At 34.7% G+C, this 20,552-nt stretch overlaps 1 protein-coding gene across 2 annotated transcripts; it reads left to right on the forward strand.

Moving 5' to 3' along the window:
* Window positions 1-4,299: 4,299 nt before the first annotated feature.
* Window positions 4,300-19,112, forward strand: LOC110786961 (WD repeat-containing protein DWA2). Of its 2 annotated transcripts, XM_021991547.2 has the most exons (14): window positions 4,300-4,566; window positions 4,679-4,762; window positions 4,878-5,010; window positions 5,530-5,641; window positions 6,691-6,790; window positions 9,893-10,020; window positions 11,342-11,411; window positions 15,967-16,055; window positions 17,474-17,519; window positions 17,875-17,948; window positions 18,043-18,116; window positions 18,205-18,263; window positions 18,418-18,482; window positions 18,637-19,112. In XM_021991547.2, the coding sequence occupies exons 1-13, from the start codon at window positions 4,522-4,524 to the stop codon at window positions 18,457-18,459; spliced, it is 1,056 nt and encodes a 351-aa protein (XP_021847239.2). In that variant the 5' UTR covers window positions 4,300-4,521; the 3' UTR covers window positions 18,460-18,482; window positions 18,637-19,112. The 2 variants fall into 2 exon arrangements, 1 of the variants encoding a protein (XP_021847239.2); XR_008920964.1 differs by lacking the exons at window positions 18,418-18,482; window positions 18,637-19,112 and having other exon boundaries at window positions 4,325-4,566; window positions 17,474-17,508.
* Window positions 19,113-20,552: the final 1,440 nt, after the last annotated feature.

Consider the following 20,552-nt stretch of genomic DNA (forward strand, 5'->3'; position numbering starts at 1 on the left):
CCTTGATATAGATCTCCATCCTGTTCTTCCAGTAGGTATAGAATTTTCCGTTGAACATTGGAGGTCTTTGAGTGGAATAACCTTCCTTGAGTTTCTCGTAAGCGTTCATACTTTCCAGGAACTTTTTCTCAACAGGGTTTCCTGTATTTTTGTGAGATCCTGCTCTGATACCAACTGTTATTTCAGTAGGAATACTTGACAAGAGGGGGGGTGAATTGTTTCTTGGGAACTTGGGTAAGTTTCTTGCGGAATTTAAACAATAAAGAGATTGAGAACAATGAGCGAAGAAAGATATAAAACGGAGGAACCTTCTTGACCCTAATCAAGAAGAACCTCACTACTCTTTTGTATTAATGCATTAACTCTATTACAAATACACTCTTTAACTCGAGTTCCTCTCGAACACGAGTTCCCTACATCAATCCCCTTCGATTACTGTGCTACTCTTTCTCTCTCTGACTTAACTCTAAGTCGCTCCTTTTCTCTTTGACTTAACTCTAAGTCACTCTTTCTCTCTTTGACTTAACTCTAAGTCACTCAAGGATCACTCAATCCTTATACCCAAAATACAATATGATAGATAGATTCTAGTACGTAATAAAGCTTATAATAATAAGGAACTCAAGGAACACTCTATTTTGCCAACTGATTCTTTTAAAACGTTTAAGCTCTTTAAGATAGATTTTGTAGAAATCAGTTGTGTTTTGAAAAGCCAACACTCTTCTCCTTTTATAGGAGAGTTTTACCTAAGGTTGGGTACCCATGTTCTACTCAACTACCCACTAACTGTTACTGCTCAGTAACATGGGCATAGTTGGAGAGAAACAGGGGAGACCAAATCAAAACACTAAATGCACGTTTAAACAGAAATACGTGGGAGAGTTTTAAGGATCATGGAAAATCTTTTGCTTGAGAAACAAGGAGAATGAAAACAGAATCCTATGTTTATATTTATTAATTAAATTCATTTTATTTATTTAACAAAGATTTTCCAACTTAAAACTCTTTTATAATTACAGTTAATATATTTCAATTTAAAACGTACCAAAATACTTAGGTTCCTTTTGTTCCAAATTACGTATAAACAATATTAAATACTTACATAAATCCTAAACATAAACTCATATGTTGTAGTCTTCATGTTGCACCTTTAGAAGCTTCACTCGAAGTCTTCCCAATTTGTTCCTTCTCTGGAACATCGAGGATCCACATAATATATGTGGATCTCGCCTTAGGAACTCGCCTAAGGATCTCGCCTTTGTAAACTTGCTTAATGATTATATCTTCAATGTAGTGTCTGACATGGATCAATTACTTGCTTATATTCCACGTTGCTTAGTTTATCCAACTCAGGATCTCCTTAACTTAGCATTATCCCACTAAGGATCTCGGAACCTATTATGCAACATAACTTAACCAATTGTCAGGAGTTTGCTTTGTCATCATCAAAACTTTAGGGTCAACAAAGATTATTTTACTAAGGTATTAATGCAATTATTAGATTATACAATGTTCGATATTTATTATACTTTACTACAATTTTGAATGATGTGTTCTTTCGAGTACACGATAAGGGAGTCATTCCTAGAAGGTTTTCCCCGATTCTTATAGGATTTTCGATGTAAATTGGTTATTGGATGAAATATATTCTTTTTAGTTACCCAAAAAAAGTACACGATGAGGCTGACATTCTGATATTCGAACCACCAGAAATAACATTTACCACTTTGTTATACTGAAATGGGGCAGGTCTGTCGCTGCTAGGCGTTGGGTTGGCTTTTTTTTCTTCCTTTTACTGTGAACCCAATAACCATTCCACCGAATTCTCCCGTCACTCTTTCTAATATAGCATTCCTCCGGCCTCTTCTCGTCTCTCCTATCAATGTTGCTTGTGTAATGCTACAATATCAATGACACACATATTATAAACATATATGTATGATTTCATATTATTAATTACATGCAAATCGAACTTTGGCATTGTTTTTTTAGCATTTAACGTAAATATGTAAATGTCGGTCATTTACATAACATTTCTATAAATAAATTTAAATATATTGGAGGATCGTGCGCGCTAGCGCACGGTCCAACAACTAGTGATTGATAATGCTTGATAACTAGAAAGAATGGTAAGGCTTGAGTGCTTCAGAACTTGTATCTTGAGCTGCACTGGCATGGCCTTTTATAAGGTTTGGCAACGGTCACTTGAGCTTAAGGAGATCCCACGAATATAGGAGTTGGTTAAGCAACCAACTCTCCCACATCTCCCGCACGCATATGACTTCTCGCTTACTTGTCCTTTGATGCTTGACCAATTCAAACCCTTGAAGCGGCGCTGCAACTTGGGCTTTGGCCCATCGTCTTGACCTAGTTTCCCTATAACCATGTCGATACCCCTAACTGATATACCCAGGTACAACCAACTCTGGCTGTACCCCCCCAAAAAAATGACGCGCCTATATTATTTGTTCTTTCTTATTGTACTGTTTGTTCTTTCATGTTGTTTTTTAAATTCATCATAAAATTGTTCATAATTGTTGTATTGTTTGTTCTTTCTTCTGAAATTTTTTGTTCTTTTTTATATTGTTTGTTCTTTTTTGTTGAATTATTTTTTCTTTTTTGTTTATTTATTTATTCATAATAATCATCTGGTTAATGTTCATAATGAAATTAAGATCTTCATTGATCTTTCATGTTTTTACAAGCGCCTATATTGTTTGTTCTTTCTTTTTGTATTGTTTATTCTTTCATGTTTTTTAAATTCATCATAAAATTGTCCATAATTGTTGTATTGTTTGTTCATTTTTTTTTTCTGGAATTTTATGTTCTTTTATATATTGTTTGTTATTTTTTGTTGAATTGTTTGTTATTTCTTGTTTATTTGTTTGTTTATAATAATCATGTGGTTAATGTTCATAATGAAATTGTTCATATTTTTTGTTTTATTTGTTCATACCTTTTGTATTCTTTGTTATTTCTTGTTCTATTACTGCACAAATTATTAGGTACACCTGGTTGTACGTAGCTCTACATGCAACCGGATCATTTTGTATTTTTTAATCCCTCAAAAAAGCACATTTTCCAGTGTAAAAGCACATTTTCCAGTTTAAAAGCACATTTTTCAGTTTAAAAACACATTTTTACAATTTTAATGCACATATGTTTTTCAAATATTATGATATTGAATATCTTCTACCAATTGGGAAAAACCCTAAACTTAAAAGGTGAGCAACCAACATCAGTTTACATATCCTCTCAAATTCTTCGCGCTCGTATGTTCTTTTGTACTAACAATGTGTTCTTTTGAAATGTATCTGCTTTTAAGCTATAAAAATGTACTTTAACCTGTAAAAATGTGCTTTAAACTATAAAATTGTGCTTTTTGAGGGGTTAAAAACCAAAACTACCTGGTTGTATGTAGAGCTACGTACAACCGGGTGTACCTTTTACCAATTGCTATTACTGGACATCTTATAAACCCTTGTATCTTTATAACCTATTTGTTTTTTTTGCATTCTCATAATTTTCAAATCAGTAAATGTTCATTTTTAACTTAGTTGTGATCATCATATCAAATTACTTACTATTTTTATTTTCAGTCTGCAACAATGAGGAAATTGAAACCGTGAAAGTCAAATATTATGTTCAAATCACACTTCATACACACATACAAAATTATAAGAACTCGAGACTACATCAAAAGCAAGATTCAAGATTCAAGATATAGAAAAGTAAGTGGATGATTTCTACCAATATCTTGTAATTGAAATACAAATTTACATAGGCAATGCCTATAATGTTTAATTTTTTGGTAAAATATGTTATTTGATATGTTTTAATTGTTCAATATATGTATATATATGTTCAAAGTAATAACATAGTAATGCAACAACTAAGTTCATTTTAAAATTAGTAACTACTCATTTCACAATCAATATATAAATGTTCATTTCTAAATTGGTTGAATAAATGATGATCGCCAAATACGGAGTAATTAGATAAACGTTCATATTCGAATGAGTAGGTAAATGTTCATTTCCAAATAAATAAATAAATAAATGTTCATTTCCAAAATAGGAAATGTTCATTCCCGGAATAGTCAATGTTCATTGCCAAATAAATTAATAAATGTTCATTTTCAAAATAATAAATGTTCGTTTTGGATAGGGGTACAGCCAAATATGGCTGAATACGGGTACAACCAAAAATTTGTGAGCCATGTCGTCAATCTTATAACGTTGGTCGCCTCTTTTAGTCCCCACTTAACCATGCTACACGTTTTTACTTTTTAGTCACCACTTAACCATGCGACACGCGATATATGTGTTCAAGACAATATCCGGCGACACGACATGATCAAACGACAATTACGACGTCAGTTAAAGGGAAAAAAGCACAACTCCGAGCTGCGTAGGGACAGTAGGAGCAAAGTTGTACCTGGGCAATATTTGAGCTATACAGGGAAGTGGAATTCAGTTTTCATCTTCCCGGCAAATTCAGCAGTTTGATTGCAATCGAGAAATGCAGGGTGGATCAACTGGCATTGGTTATGGTCTCAAATATCAGGTTTAGCTCTAGCCCTAACACCAATTCCACCTCAAATTTGTAATTACCCCCAATTGTCTGCTCCTATTCACCTATTTTGATTAATCGATTTTCAAATCATGCAATCGATCAGGCAAGGTGCATTGCTGATGTTAAGGCGGATACAGATCACACCAGCTTCATCGCCGGCACTCTTTCTCTCAAAGAAGAAAATGAGGTCAATCGTTTGAACTAATTTCGTATTTTTAGTCCACTGATTTTCGTTTTTTTTGAATGTTTTGTTCATTTAAGATTGTGGAAATTCTGAATTTAGAGGAACTTTTATGGATTAGGTGCATTTGATTCGTCTTAATAATGGTGGAACTGAGCTTGTATGTGAAGGGTTATTCTCTCACCCAAATGAGATCTGGGACCTTGCTTCTTGCCCTTTTGATCAGCGTATCTTCTCAACCGTCTTTTTTAATGGTAACCCATTGGTCTTTGTATTGTTTTCTGTGATTTTCGATTTATTTGATTATGATCGGGCTTGTAAAATGTTCTACTTTAGCTATTGTCTCTGTGAACATTGTGTTAACTTTTTGGGATGTGATTGTTGATCATTGTCAAATTGCTAATAAGGTTTTCTCTCTTTGTTTATTGCGTATTTTTCGTTCTTTACACGAGGTTGGGAATTGAAATGTCATTTACAGTGGAAATGTGACGAGAGTGAGAGGCAAAGGGAATACCCTTGTGTTAAGATATTAGTCAATAATTAGTGGACAGATTGTGAGAGGTCTCAAGTTTCAGGATGGAATGCATTGCTGGCTTACTAGAGAATTTGTGTGATACAGACCTACCCATCTGTTAGACAGCTCCAGATTTTTCTTACAAGTTAATCTGTCCATTATATCTGCTGTCTGCACATACTTTCTTACCTGCATGATTTTGTTTATCCACTGTTAGCAAAGCTTTTGTTGTATCTAATTTTCTATCTGTTGCTTAAAGGTGAATCATATGGAGCAGCCATATGGCAGATTCCTGAATTGTATGGCCAGTTAAATTCGCCTCAGCTTGAAAGGATTGCTGCTCTTGATGCACATAGTAGTAAAATCAGATGGTGAGCTGTCTACTTTACAGTTTCCGGGAGAATGTTTTTGTTTGTTTATTTCATACTCATTCGGGGGTCCTGGCCCTAATGTTAAATTATACTATTTTAGTTTGTAATACCGGTTGACAACCTGTTATCTCGTGGTCTAAATGTTGTTATTGAGATTTGAGACTTATCTTCTTTTCCCTCATTCTGTGAGATTGGTGATTCCTTTCAAATGTTAGCTAATGCTATGATCACCAAATGAGTGTTACTTGATCTACCACCTGTCATTTACAACGGTGTTATATGTCAGTTTTGAAGATTCAATATCGAACTGTAGAAAAAAAAATGTTGAAATAAAACTTAAGATAGCAAGAGCTATGTCATTTGCTTATACGTTGAAGCTGCTCATTTCATAAATTTCCTATTTAAGGTATTGGGATTTGTTTCACAGTGTTAGAAACGGTCTGATAGGTTAATGCTAGGCTTAAGTGCAAATGATTGACATTACTTATTGGATAAGAAATATGGATGGGAGTGTAAGAACTAAGAATGGAAGTGATCATTTTTTAGTGCACTCTTGCAAAGAAGATAAAAGTTTTGTTATTTAGCCCATTTCTTTGAAGCACTGAAGGAGATCAGACTCCTTGTTTCATGTGCGGCTATGCTATCTGGATTGGAATCTTTGATTGCTCTTGTGTTCCTCTCCTTTTCTTTCTTATTAGGTCCTTGAATTTGTACTATATTTTAAATATCTTCCTGCTTTTTGCTAGAAGTAATTTAATTTTAGATAGTTATACTGTTTGGCATGCTATCTGGATTGGAATCTTTGATTGCTCTTGTGTTCCTCTCCTTTTCTTTCTTATCAGGTCCTTGAATTTGTACTATGTTTTAAATATCTTCCTGCTTTTTGCTAGAAGCAATTTAATTTTAGATAGTTATACTGTTTGGCATCTGGCCTTCTGCAGCAATTTCCCAACTAATTAAAAATTGGTAAAATGTGCTGTATCAGCCCTCGATTTTTACTAATCAAGAATTCTTGAATGCTATAGTTATTTAATATATCTATTCTGCAGTGTTCTTTGGTGTCCTACTGGAAGGCATGATAAATTAATTAGCATTGATGAGCAGAATCTGTTCTTGTGGAGTTTGGATTCTTCAAAAAAGACAGCACAGGTATTTGGATCCCCTTTCAGTGAAATTGGGCTTCACATACTTTCTATTGTTGTTGTTATGCATACATGTTAAAAAAATGCTGCTTACTGCTGTCTGTGTTGTGTTTCTTTGGCTTGTTGTCATTCCTGCAACACCATGGAAAACGTAAAACCCAGGATGTATATGTAATAGGCACACGTGGACAAGTTGGGTACAAAAAAAATTCAAAGACTATTGTAGAGGTAGGATGATTACAAAAACCCTGGATCCCTATATTGGAGATGTTAAGAGTTTTTGTAATAAGGAAGTTAAAGTCCATTGGTGATGCCTTTGATGGAACTAATCAATGGAAAAGGGGTATATTCCTTTCGTTTTCACTGTGTGGGTTCTATTTGCTGAAGAAAAACGACGTGGGCCTGAATGTTGTGAAACATGAAATACTTGCTTCTTTTAATCTCTGAACTTAACTAAACAGAATTGAGATATTTTGCAATGAATTTTTTTTGAGAAGCATAAAGCTGTGATGTATATTTGCAACAAGCATATGCTGAAGTAATTTTGGTAGACCATAGTTCATAATTGAGTTGCATTTGTATGTGATACAAAATCATGGCAGTTCACTTTACCATGTGTCATAGACTCATAGTACACTGCCTGGATAAATGACTCTGACTAATTGAAACTTTAAAAGTTAAGCACTTCAGATGCTTGAAGGGCAGTTCTAATTTGTCAGTTTGAGGTGAATTTGAAGTGGTCCTGCTTCTTACAACATTTGCTGATAAACCATGCTCTTTGACTTTGTGGCAGAATCATTTCAATCAGTTAACACATATCAGATAATACTAAAAGTTCTAAAACACCTTACTGTATATGTTTCTCTTATGCCAGCTATACTTTCACTATTTTCACACTGTAGATGGTTCACACATCTCGGCAAAAGTTGGATTCTGAGGTCTTGGAACTTTGAGCGTGCCTGTTTGCTTTAGGAAGGGAAACATGTTCAATAGATCAGGCTGGTTAAGACAATGTTCTAGACTTCTGATCTCATGCTTCTTACTTTCTTAGTTTTACATTCCTCTATCAGATGATGAACCCCCAATTATGATTGGAGTTACACCTTTGAAACTTTTCAAAGAGAAAACCCCACTGGCAATTGGAGCGGGAATCGTCGAGGTATTTGTGCAAATAGATATAATCCATGGAATCGCAAAGCCTATCAAAATGAAAGAATTGATGATACTAATTATAAGTCTATGAAAGGACCCTTTTTTTTGTGATTTCTATGATGCAATTGGAGCTTATCGTCAGAAAAGGATTCATTTAGATGGCAACCAAAGATTTTGCCCACCTAATAGTAAAATCCTGCAAAGAAAGCAAAAACGAACCCTAAAGTAATCAAAGAAATTGGTGAATTTGGCTGTCAAGACCGTGAACTAGGTGATAAAATAAGGACCTCAAATCAAACACTTCAAAACAGAGTCTAATGAAAAAAAATTCTATCAAATCTCGATGAAATTGATATACTTCGTATATTATTTCACTTGGTGATGGCCTCACAACAATTAGCACCTGCTGCTCAAAAGGTGCACCATACTTGTTCATCCCACTTCTTGAGTTACCCACTAACACAATGTTGGGATAGTCATTGTGGAAGGAAATGGAGGGAAGGAAAGTAGTGAGAAAGAAGGGGTGCTGATGGGAGGGAAAGAGTGCTTTTATTTTCCTTCCACATCTTCCCAACATTGAAAGGGAGGAAAATGGATTTCTCCAATTCCCTTCCTTCTTCTGAAATCATATCCAAACAAGGGAGGATACATCTTTCACTTTCTCCCCACTCCTTTTCCCTCCAAATTACCCTATCCAAACACATAGTAAATTTGCTCGGTCAGCAACTATAGCTATCACAAATCCACTCTGGTATTAGGTCCCCTATTATTTTGCAACAATATCTCGTCTTCAACATCAACAACAAAGCCTTACTCCCAAAATGATTGGGGTCGACTAACATGAACCGTCCCATGTCCTACTTTATTACCAGGTGGTTCTTTAATAGTTAACCCATAAAATTCCTCTGATCCCTTCTTCAGCATCAGATCTACTTCTCATATTAAAAGAAACCCTTATCCATCACTTTATCTCTATGTGACCAATCTTAACACATAAAACTCCTCTGATTTCCTGAACAGATATGTAAACTTGACTTAACTCTAGAACATAGCTTTGACTCAATTCTGGCAAAAATTTCAAATACTAATATTACTTATATGAATTACTCCCTCCGTATGGAAATGATTGGTGCACTTTCCTTAATCGGCCATAATTAAATGATTGGTGCACTTTCTACTTTTGGAAATTTCTCCCCTTATTTTATTTTATCTTTCTTACACCAAATACCCTACTACTAATATTTAATCATTTAATTAGCACTTACCCCACTTACCCACTTCCATTATCTTTTATTTCAATTATTTAATTCACACTTACCCCACTTCTTTCATTCTGTAATAAAATCAACTTACCTTCGTTAAACTCCTTGCTGGTCAAAGTGCACCAATCGTTTCCGTACGGAGGGAGTATCTTGTTTTGTCGATTTCTTTGTAGTATTTACTCTAATTTGCTCCCCTTCCCAAAACAAATAATTGTCTGACTATCGTCTTCCTTGTATTCTGCTATAAAATATTTTCTTTAGGGTCGTTGAAGATAGTAATGTCACTATGTGTTAGTTAGAAGTCAAGACTGAAGACTACATATAGACCTCATGCAGCCCCTCCTTACATGGCATCCATTATGGGTGATTGTTGATTTGTTGTTGTAATGATAACTATGCATGAAGGGAAAGAAACTCCTTGTGGGTTTGACTTGTACTAATGGCCTCGGATGCTGTAAAAAGTTGAATAGTCTCCCATTCCTGAATCTTCAGCCACATTGGTTCGTTTCCCCCCATTTCAGACTTTAGTATACTTCAGGATGTTGGCTAATTTGGTATCTTAATGGGGTCAGTTATGCTACTAATGGTTTAATTATTTTTGTTACGTCTTTCTGTTTTATTATATCTCTTGTAAATGGTCCTGCTTTTAAATAAATATCTTCTGATTCTTATTCAGATGGTTGTGCATTTTCTAGGTCCAGTCACAGGAATCAGCTGGTATGCTTCATCATCTATCAGGTGGAGCATGGGATCCTCATGACGTGAATGCTGTTGCATTGACTAGTGATTCAGCAATCCAGCTCTGGGACCTACGAACAATGAAGTATGCTCTGATCCTTGGTCTCACTATTAATATTTTCTCCTCTTCGTTGTGTGTTTGTCTCAGATAAAGGAAAACAATTGTTCCTGTATTCACAACAGCTTGCTATGTGCTTCAGATGCAATTTCCTTCCATCGTTGTTTTTAGAGGTTTGGGTAGAAATCTAGGATGACGTTTCCATCCCCCCATTTATAGCGTCAACTTTATTATAGAATTTGTTGCAGTATTAACTTTAATCATCTAAGAAAACAAGGAAGTGTTTACTTTTCTTTTTGCATTCCTCTAGTTTTCTTTTTTTGATTTTTTTTTTATTCTCAACTCTCAAGTGAAAAAGACATAGCTTCCTATGATTTTACCCTATAACATTGATATTTTAGGTGACATATAATATAGGAAATCATAAACTACCTTTTAAATTTTGATTTTTGTGAGAAACTGCCTTATATAAGAAATGTAGTAAGAAATTACATTATATGACATTTTATGTTGTAAGATAGTACTTTACCGGAGTAACGCCAGTTTACTTAGAGTTTTCCGGCGTTTACCCACACATGTTATAGTCACGTGACATGAAACTAAGTGTTCCCTTCTTTTTCCCGGAATATCACCCGAAATATTTGGTGGGGTCAACCAGGAAATTTTTGGTCAAAGGGCATAATTCGTCTAAGGTACCATCTTAAAACATAAAATCCTATATAAAGTAGTTTCTTACAACATTTTTTTATAAGGTATTTTCTCACTAACACCCAATTTTTGTAAGGTAGTTTTTCACAATTTTTCCTATGATATAAATACGAAAAGTTAGGTGGACCGTGGACACTTCTCTGGGACTGGAGTGAGTAAATTTTTTTCCAGCAGACCGTACTGAAGAATTCATCTTTCTGGAAACATTTGACGCAGCCTTCTTTACATATATATTTATTATCAATTCAGTAGCTTCGTTGACTACTTTATTATTTGATTTGTTGTATCTAATGCATTAAGGTTTTGAATTAGACTCTATTGTGTGTTCCACAAACTCAGGAGGTTCTAGACTCTGGTTGCTGGGCCTTTCTTAGAAAGGTGCTATGTAGGGATGTCGCTTATGTAATTAGTTCTCTCCTTGATGGAAGTCAAGGTGCTTCTTATGTGCTTAGAGATAATGGTGTTATTTTTTCTTCTTTGTGTATTATCCATACATAGGCCTTACAATGCCTACTGTTTTTGGTTGGATCATGTTTGTGCATTATAATCCATAACATGTTTGGTTCTTCTATTTTAACATTTGGTTCCACAACATACTTTCATTACATGATGTTGGTCTAAATTCTTCTGATTATTACAGAATGACCAACTCAGTTGAGCAAGTCCATGCCCGCAGTGTGGATTATAATGTCAAAAAGAGCCATATTCTGGTAAGTTACCTATTTAGCTAAATGAACCTCGTGTGTATTGTAGTTTCCATCCAGAATTTTATCAAGTATGATTTTTTGGGGGTGTGACGGGGGACTAGTGCCCACCATATGTATAAAATAGTATCATTCCAATAAAATCTTCTTGTATACTCTTTTGGGATGTCCCAAAATTATATTCCTATTACCTACTTTGATTATATAAAATATGTGATTTGGGTTTTTTATTTTTTATTGTTTCTCACTGCTTTTTGTTTCTCCATTACATCAGCTTTTTTTCCCTCCCAGTTTCTACACTTGCTAGTAAAAAATTTCCCCTCACTATCCACACATTTAACCAGTTTTTGGCCGAGGCTTAATTAGAATTCTTTAGGATAGCTACTTCAGTCGTGCTCGTTGTTTCTTGACCATTCTCAGGAATGACGGGAGATTTATTAAGCTAAGCGCCGATACTTGGGGAGATGGGGGTTAGGCAAAGGAGTGACACTAATTGATCCATAGGTGAAAGGGTAGTTCTAAGCCTTGATCTTATATCTAAAAGAAGGGAGGTCTGCGTCAATTTGTGTGACGAAGCCTAGCAGGAAGATAATAATGAGACGAGGAACATATGTTGGAAATATGAGTCTAGTGAATTCTGATTTCCGGTGGTTAATGGTATTTGCTAGCCAATCACACCAATTTTGGAGAAGATTCCTATCGCTTACCAACAGCACTTGCATAGTTTTGAGCACTAGACAAGAACACAAGATATTTTTCTTTGGAAGTTGACATTACACCAAAACTTTTTGACGGTCATAATTCTCCACATGAATAGTTAAAACCTTCACACGACATGAAAGACACGACAGTTTGATGTAAAATCACAATATAATAGGATGTATAGATCAGATACAATTTTTGGCGCTGTTGTCATATAAGTGTTGGTGGACTGGTGCTATATAGCTGTGTTACTCCAATTACTTATTAAAGACAGGTTCAATTTGTTGACATGAACATGGAAAAAATGGTGTAATACAAAGGCCAGAAAAAAGAGTTAGAACCTTTAGACAATATGAAAGACCGTCTGGACAATTGAATTAATCTGAAATCGAAGTATAGTAGGACTTATAACTGGATAATAGTTTTAGGCAATACCGACACAGCGGTGCTGTAATAAAGGGAGAGATTTCCTTTCCCAAACAATGTGTTTCCTCTTCATTAATTTCCATGTACTCTAATACCATGACAAGAGTCAAGAAGAGAGACGACCCGCACTCAAGTCTTGTGAGGTTTCATCCTAAAACCATAATGCAATAGGAGGAATAGCCCACTAACCTATATGCTTCTCACCTTCCTACCAATTTACTAACGTGGGGCAATTTTCCTTTACACACACATGGGGAATTCCCCAACTAATCCCGCCGTCTAAACTCTAAAGTGAAAATGGATGATGATAGAAATTTGTGAAGAAAAAATGATTTTGCCCCAATTACATATGAATTTATTACCACCTTTTGTTACCATATATCAAATTGGGAATAGGATGAAAATAGGTATTTTGCTCTTGTAGAGTTGTTGATGAGACGATAGGTGTGGTCATTCTATTGGGAGTGGAAATCGGATTGGAACTAAGACTAGACACATTAAGAGCTTGGTTAAGGACTTAACTTGGAGATCATATCTTGGTGCTTGGCTGGCTGAATGCTGAACTGCTGAAGAGTAATGCTTCTGGCCTAAAACCTAAAAGAGTATTCCATTTGTCCCAATTTTATCTTCCACGATACGATTTTAATCTTCTCTTACTTAAAATGGAAAATAAACCCCACCCTCCATGTGAAGTTGCTCCCCACTATCTATTGCTACTTTTCTTTCTCCAGCACATCAACCCTTTTTCTCTCGCAGTTCCTACACAGTCTGTTCCTACTTCTTTTCCTTGTACTTCAAACTTTTTATTCACATTAACATGCAATTGGCCTACCCCCTGCCAGTTTTTTAATGTGCGTGCAAAACCTAAGTGGGTGACTTCAAGTCATATAACCCAGGATCCCAATTGAACGTGAGCAACATCCATGAAGCACATCACAATGAGTTTTGTCCTTAATCCCCAAGTTGAATGGAAACTGGACAGCTTCATGTAACAGTAAGGTTCATAAATTTTGTCTAGTTAACTCATGGTACTTTGAGCGGTGGAAGATAAGGCTTCACCAAGGTATAATGTCATTTCCAGATTAAGAAAAACGTTCTTGGTGCTTTCTACATTTATAATCTATGTTTCTTAGACGTGGAAAATTCATCACATTCGGACATGTTGTGCCCTATAGAAATGAGAAAAGGAGAGACAGGAGAGTTTCAAGCAAACTCATTATGAAAGAAATAGTGAAGGGAGAGAGAGCAAAGAAGGGGGACTTATGAGTGAGAAGACACTTGATTATAGAAAATCCCAACGGCCACGCTGCCCGAGTCAGCTTTTGAATTGAGGCCCTTTATTGAGATTTGTCCACTTGCAGACACCCTTGTTCTATGATGGAGGCAACAATTAATATGAAATAGGATTCAAATATATAATTTTTGATGCTGTAATTTTCGTAGTGGAAGGAGAATGGAGAACAAACGGTTTCACTTGAGAAAAGGGAGGGAAAAGAAACATGTTGACTTAAGAGAAGGGGAAGGTGTTAGGAGATTGGTACATGGGACCTTCTTCATACGCATCTTTTGATTTTTTTTATTATTATTACGTAGTATTGGAGTTTGGTAAAGCTGTTTTTTAGGCATTGGAGATTTACTTGCTGAAGGCATACTTGATATAAAAGCCTTATTTATGTGTTTGTTTTAAGGTTTATGAAATTTTAAGATCTACCTTTATATTACCGTGCATTAAGCAAGACTTTTCCATGTAAAAAATGTTGTCTTAACTCTTAAGCAAGACTTTTCCATGTGGCACACTCCCTCTTTTCTGTGGTACACCTTTTCTTCTAACTTGAACTTGCAACCTCTTAAGAATGGAAGTTGGTTACCTACCACGAACCTAAGGTGGAACTTATGCCTTTTTAAACAAAATGAAATGTTGAGGTATATTTCATAAATAAAAGAGGGAGAAGTATGAAGTATCACCTCATACCTTCATTTACAAGCACTTTTTCAAACGCTAAACAATTAGTTCCTCTCAATTGCATTCCTAAAATTGTTCATAATCCAAAGAAAAACATCTGTAATTATTTTTTCAATTGATCAAAGCAGCTTTTTTTTTCCTGAATTCTGCACCATGTCCAAGATCTCCATTTAAATGACAACTAAGTCCTAAGAAAGCATTTTGAGATTTCATGATCTAAGTAACTAGCAGTTAGATTGACCCCTTTGGTTTCTTAATGTTAAGTTGGAATAATAAGCTCTTTCTGAGAGAAAAATATTAAGATAATCTTTATCAATGATCACGGTCCACAAATGTGATCTAAAAAGGAGTCTAGATAACAAAAATATCATAATATAACAATGTCTAAAACGTTATGCATTGCATGGGTGCAATCTAGTTGTTTATGAAATGCAAATATTACATTTATATTGCAATGTTGCAGTGTGCATGGTGCATTTAATATTTGCAAAAAATTGATGTAATATTTGTATTTAATAAACAACTAGATGATAAATGTAATATTTGCATTTAATAAACAACTAAAACAATATAACTGATGGTGCAAAAGGTTGATTATCAATGTTCACTTGTGTTATAAACAACTAAAACAATATAACCGATGGTGCAAAAAGTTGATGTAATATAAATCTGTTAATAGTAAAAGATGTAGAAACAACACAAGTGAACATTGATAATCAACCTTTGCACCATCAATTATATTGTTTTTGTGTCGGTCATAAAAGGTATTTTGCCGGTTATTTCACAATGAATAATATTTTTTCACACAATTGGTGGATGAAATACAACGTACCTTTTCCCTAATAGTGGCGTATCATTTGCTCACGCCCAAATTAGGACAAGATCACCACTTTTGAAAACTTGAAGCATTGAACTCTGATACTTTGAAAGATTATCATACGTGGCACAGAAATCCTTGCCTAGGTAATGTAGTTAAGGCTCAGCATGTCAATATAGTACTTTAACAGTCTTAAAAAGATGCTAAGTCTTCTTTTATCATTTCTTAGATTCATACTCATATATTGGGTTCTCCCGCATCAATCTGTAATTTTTTTCTCCAAATCACATTCCCCTGTCAGATCATTCTACCTCCTTCCCCCACTGCCCAAGTGAAAAGAATGAGACTAGAAAAGAAAATTTGAAACCATCCTTATGCTTGCAACAACATTTTTCTCTTGGTATTGATGCTGTTCAAGTGGAATGATACCATTTTAAGACAGTTAACCATCAGTTACTTTTACTGGCCCAAACGTCCACTAAATCCTGTGCGAAATAATTGGTTTTGCCGACGTACTGTGCTAGACTTGTCTAACGAAAAAAAAACTTCCTTGATTTCTAAAGTTGGTTATCCAGTATTCCAGTGTTGATTATAGCAACTTAGTAGTATACAAGTCATGATATACAATTTTTTTAAAATTATTATCAATACAGGTAACTGCTGAGGATGAGTCTGGAATACGCATATGGGATCTTAGGATGTTAAAGGCTCCCATCACCGAGCTTCCTGGCCATGCACACTGGTAAAAGCGCCCAACAAGCAGGCTGCCTTGGCTTCATTTTATACTTTTTAAATAGCTGTGTGTTTTCACAATGTGGGTTTATGGTAAAATGCAATTGAGTGTAGCCTGTTTAGGGAAGGTTTCTTTTACAACCATATATTCTTCTTTCTTATTTCAGAAGTCTGTCAGTTTCATTTATCATGCATAAGCCATAATGGCTGTAACTGCCTGTATACATAAATCATGGATGCCCTGCTTAAAGTGAGGTTATACTTGACAGTGTTGACCAGCAATGATGCTCTGATTATAAAATATTAGATGTACTCTTGAACATTCCAGGATAATCTAACTTGTTTGCATTTAATTTTTCTTTTTTCAGAAAAGTTGATCAAATAACTTGTAAGGCTGCTAGTGTGGCCATATTTGAAAGTGTAGCTGACTCGGTCACTCCTTGTAGTGAAATGGTTTATTGGATAGTACTCCCTTTGTTTTTTAGAGTTCTATACAGTTCCTGTTGCAACAAAAATCATGGAAAACTCAAGATATAGATCACACATATCGTACTTGGCCTCTTGGGTTTAGCTAAACAGCCTTGTTCCACAAGGTAGGTTGGGATATGATAAATATAAATATTAAAAAGCTTCCATAAAGGGAATGAAGTAAAAGTGAGTAGAAACGCTCGAAATATGAAAGTGAGTAGAACTCAAAAGAACGGATGAAAACGGAAAGTGAGTAGATCTCAACAGAAGGGAGTATAATTCACTAATTTGTGCAGTAGAAGTTGAGCATAAATCCAGTTCCTTGTTTATCAGGCCCTCTTGCTGTAAGATCTTAAATTTTTTTGGTCAATAAATAGGAAAAATGCTGAGCTACTTGCTGTTACTCTTGTCCAGTACTTTTTCTTCTCTTGGACAGTTACTTTCTGGGCGATAAGCATATCAGTTAGACAGAAAGAGCTTTTGTTTAAATTGAAATCAACTCCATTTGACCTTTCTACTTTCTGGATTTGACGAGTAAATCTTATAAAGCATCTTCCAGAACCTGTAACCGTCACTAGCTGCTGTTATAGCATCCTTGTTTAATGGTCAAATGCCTTTAACTTCCTCCAGGCTTCTTGAAGTCTAGAGACTCATTAGGTTGCATATGAAATATGTACCAGTATAGTCATATGCACATTTATGTCCTTAAGTATTCATTCTTTGCTATGCTTTTCTGTCTTGTTCTTCCAAAGAACTTCTTGCGCAGTTTAGAACGCACAGGTTACCAACAGCAGGATCCATAATGTGTTATTGCTGTCATTTTCTTGTTAGCCCTTGAATGACTTTCATAATCTTTCTTTTCTAGTTTTCTCTTTGTTTTGACTGCATTACTAGTAGCTTGTAAAATTTATCCTGCAAGTGTACCTCTCTTAACACGGTTTCATGTTCTATTGCTGACAGGACATGGACAGTGAAGTCTAACCCAGAGTTCGATGGTCTAATCTTGGTTCTCTCTCTTTCCTTTCTGTATAAATTGTATATTTTCTTGAATGCAATACGCTTTTTTCGCGCAGTGCCATGCTTTATATGTACTTACTTAATCAGTAATTGTAATAAGTAGGTTCACATCCCATAAGCAGAAGTTTGAGCTTAAGACATTGTGGCAATTATTAAGTCCTCATGCTCACAGTGACAGTCAAACATCTGAAGGATGACCTCAGAGTTGTTAGTTGTGGTTGAATCTGTCCTCCCTCAAAGGATTTTTCTTAAAATCTGTACTATTATTAAAAGTGAGTCACTGGGTAGTGTACAAAGACAAGGTTGCAACTATAACAATGCTGACAAATCTGCCACTTATGCAGAGTGCTGGAACAGATTCAGCCGTCAGCCTATGGCAAGCTCCTATACAAAGCAGTGAGGATGGAACACCTGAAAGGTATTATTCTTAATTTCTTATCAATACCGTGGTACAATAATTTTATTTCACTTTTGAAATATCAAATTTGACCTAAGTTTGATTTTGTTTTCAGTCTGTTTGAGTCCCCAACTAAGCGGGCAGACCCTTTACTGAGCTCTTACAGTGACTATGAAGACAGTGTTTATGGTATCTATGAAAATTTCTCTGCCCCTTTCTTTTTTTATTTGATATTTCTTTTCTTAAAGTTAACTTATTACCTGGAATAATATTTCAGGCCTTGCTTGGAGTTCTAGGGAGCCTTGGATTTTTGCATCATTGTCCTATGATGGGAGGGTAAGCACACTTGTTCTCAAGTAACTAGGGAAGAGGCCTAAAAATGGAAATTATCTTTCAGATAACAGAGTCGTGTCTGTTTCTCTCTTTTGATAGTTATAAAGAAACCTTTATGACTATTTGATCTTGATTTCCCGTCTTTCTAATCAAACAGGTGGTAGTGGAATCTGTAAAACCTCATCTTTCCAAAAAGTGAAGACCCGTGTATTATACCAACTTGTAAGTTCATAATCTTTTACTCCGTATATTTTTGCTTGGCCGGGTGACTATTTTTGGTGTCATTATGGAGTATAAAGCTTTGTAGCAGGTTTTGAGTCTTGTTTTGCAAAAATGGGTCGCTATTTTTATATTTTTTCATTTTTAATTTGTGCAGTGTACGCAATGGCCATGAAATTTTCCTTGAGGTCTTTGTTCAGAGGGAGATCCTCCAATGTGCACCTAGAGGCCCTCATGTTTTCAAGTCTTGCTTGATATTTTGTCTGCAGGAGATGAATTCTATGGTTTAAGGTATCGGAATGAGGATGAAGCGTTTTTACTCCATGGATTTAGAATGTGAAGTTTCCTGTATACAACCCAAAGGCTCTGTAAATTGACATTCTATCATCAATCCATTTCATTCCCGAGTTTATAGCAATATCTTGATTTTTGCGTCGAGCTTCCTTGCGCATGTACGGACTACGAGTCAAGGTTGCTGGTTCCTGGTTTTTGACAGCTTTTTTTATTTTTGCTTCCCCTTGTTTGGAAAAGTCTTTTTAGGAATGTTTTTGACACCTGATAATATATACTTCCTCCGTTCTTATTTACATGACATAATTAGGTTTTGGACACTATTTACATAAGCTTCTTTGACTTCCTTTTGTGGTTTATACTTAAGAAAAAACATAGTCGTACGAGTTTTGTTAGATTCGTCTCAATAAATATTTTTTAAATATTAATTTTTTATAATTTTTTCTTATCCATAATTGGAGATATTAATGTTTGAAATTGTACGTTGACAACCGTGCCTAAATAATTGTGTCATTTAAAAAGAACGGAGAAAGTATGCCTTTTAAAAGTATTTTCTTAACTTTACCGCTGACAACAAAATGAAATACTGGTCTTTGATACTCCGAGTTAAGCCAAAGAATGGGATCTCAACTTTCACATTTTTCACCATTTCGGATCTATACCTAGTTTTTTCACCCTTTAGGACCTCAAACCATCTTTCCGGTAACTCACCGTTAACCACAACCATAATATAAAAATAAAATAAAAACATTTAAATGCAATTAATTCCAAACAAAACATTAAATAAACAAAAGTTAATCCAAACACATCAAATATGATTGTTATACCGTACTTCAACATTTAACTCTCCTTGCTGGCTATGTCTTCCCATCAACACCAAATAAAACAAAAATCTCAGATTACTCGCTTCATGAATTAATCCTAGCGAACAACAACAATATACTCCATAATAAACTAGTTTTTTGGCCCATACGACGCACAATATATATTTTTTAATCAAATTAAATAATAATGTTGATATAAAAGTTAAAGGGACAATAAACTAAATAATCAAGCATTGATTAAGTGGGAGTTTTAAGAATGTTAAAAGTTTTTCTATTAAACATTTAGGGAGAGTTATACAAAAAATAAGTTAGAATATATAGTATAAAAACAAAAGATATTTTAAGGTGGCGACAAGTATCATGCAAATCTTCATGTTTTAAAATATTAAAATAGATTACCGATTTTCTAGGGTCAATTAGACAACTAAAAGTGACAAAAACTCTACTCATGTAAATTGAACCATTAACTCAACAAATCATTTGATATCGTACATTGGTTGGCTCTTCAAAAGAGCTATTGGAGGGCTCTCCACTCTCTCTCTACCATTATCTTTCTACAAGATACACTCAAGAATTCATTCCTAAAAATACCCAACATTGGTTGGTTCCTCAAATGAGCTCTCCAATATTTTTTTTTACCATTTGGTGGTCCCATGTCAACTCTTCATTTATTTTATATATATCAAACAATGTTAATATTTATTGGTAATAACTAATAAGTTAAGTAATTATGATAGAAAATTTTAGGTTACTACAATATTAACAATAATTAGATTTAAAAAAAAAATATTATTGATGATAAAACATTGATAACATCTTGTACTAATTAATTGGTATTATCTCCTAGATTATAGCAATAAAGGATAATCATAACTGATTAATTGAAGAAGACAAAATAATTTTAGTTGCAAATAAATAGCCCCATATTAGGATTGTTAAATAGGGAAGGAAAAAAGAA

Source organism: Spinacia oleracea, chromosome 5 (genome assembly GCF_020520425.1).
Source record: "Spinacia oleracea cultivar Varoflay chromosome 5, BTI_SOV_V1, whole genome shotgun sequence".
Classification (NCBI taxonomy): domain Eukaryota; kingdom Viridiplantae; phylum Streptophyta; class Magnoliopsida; order Caryophyllales; family Amaranthaceae; genus Spinacia; species Spinacia oleracea.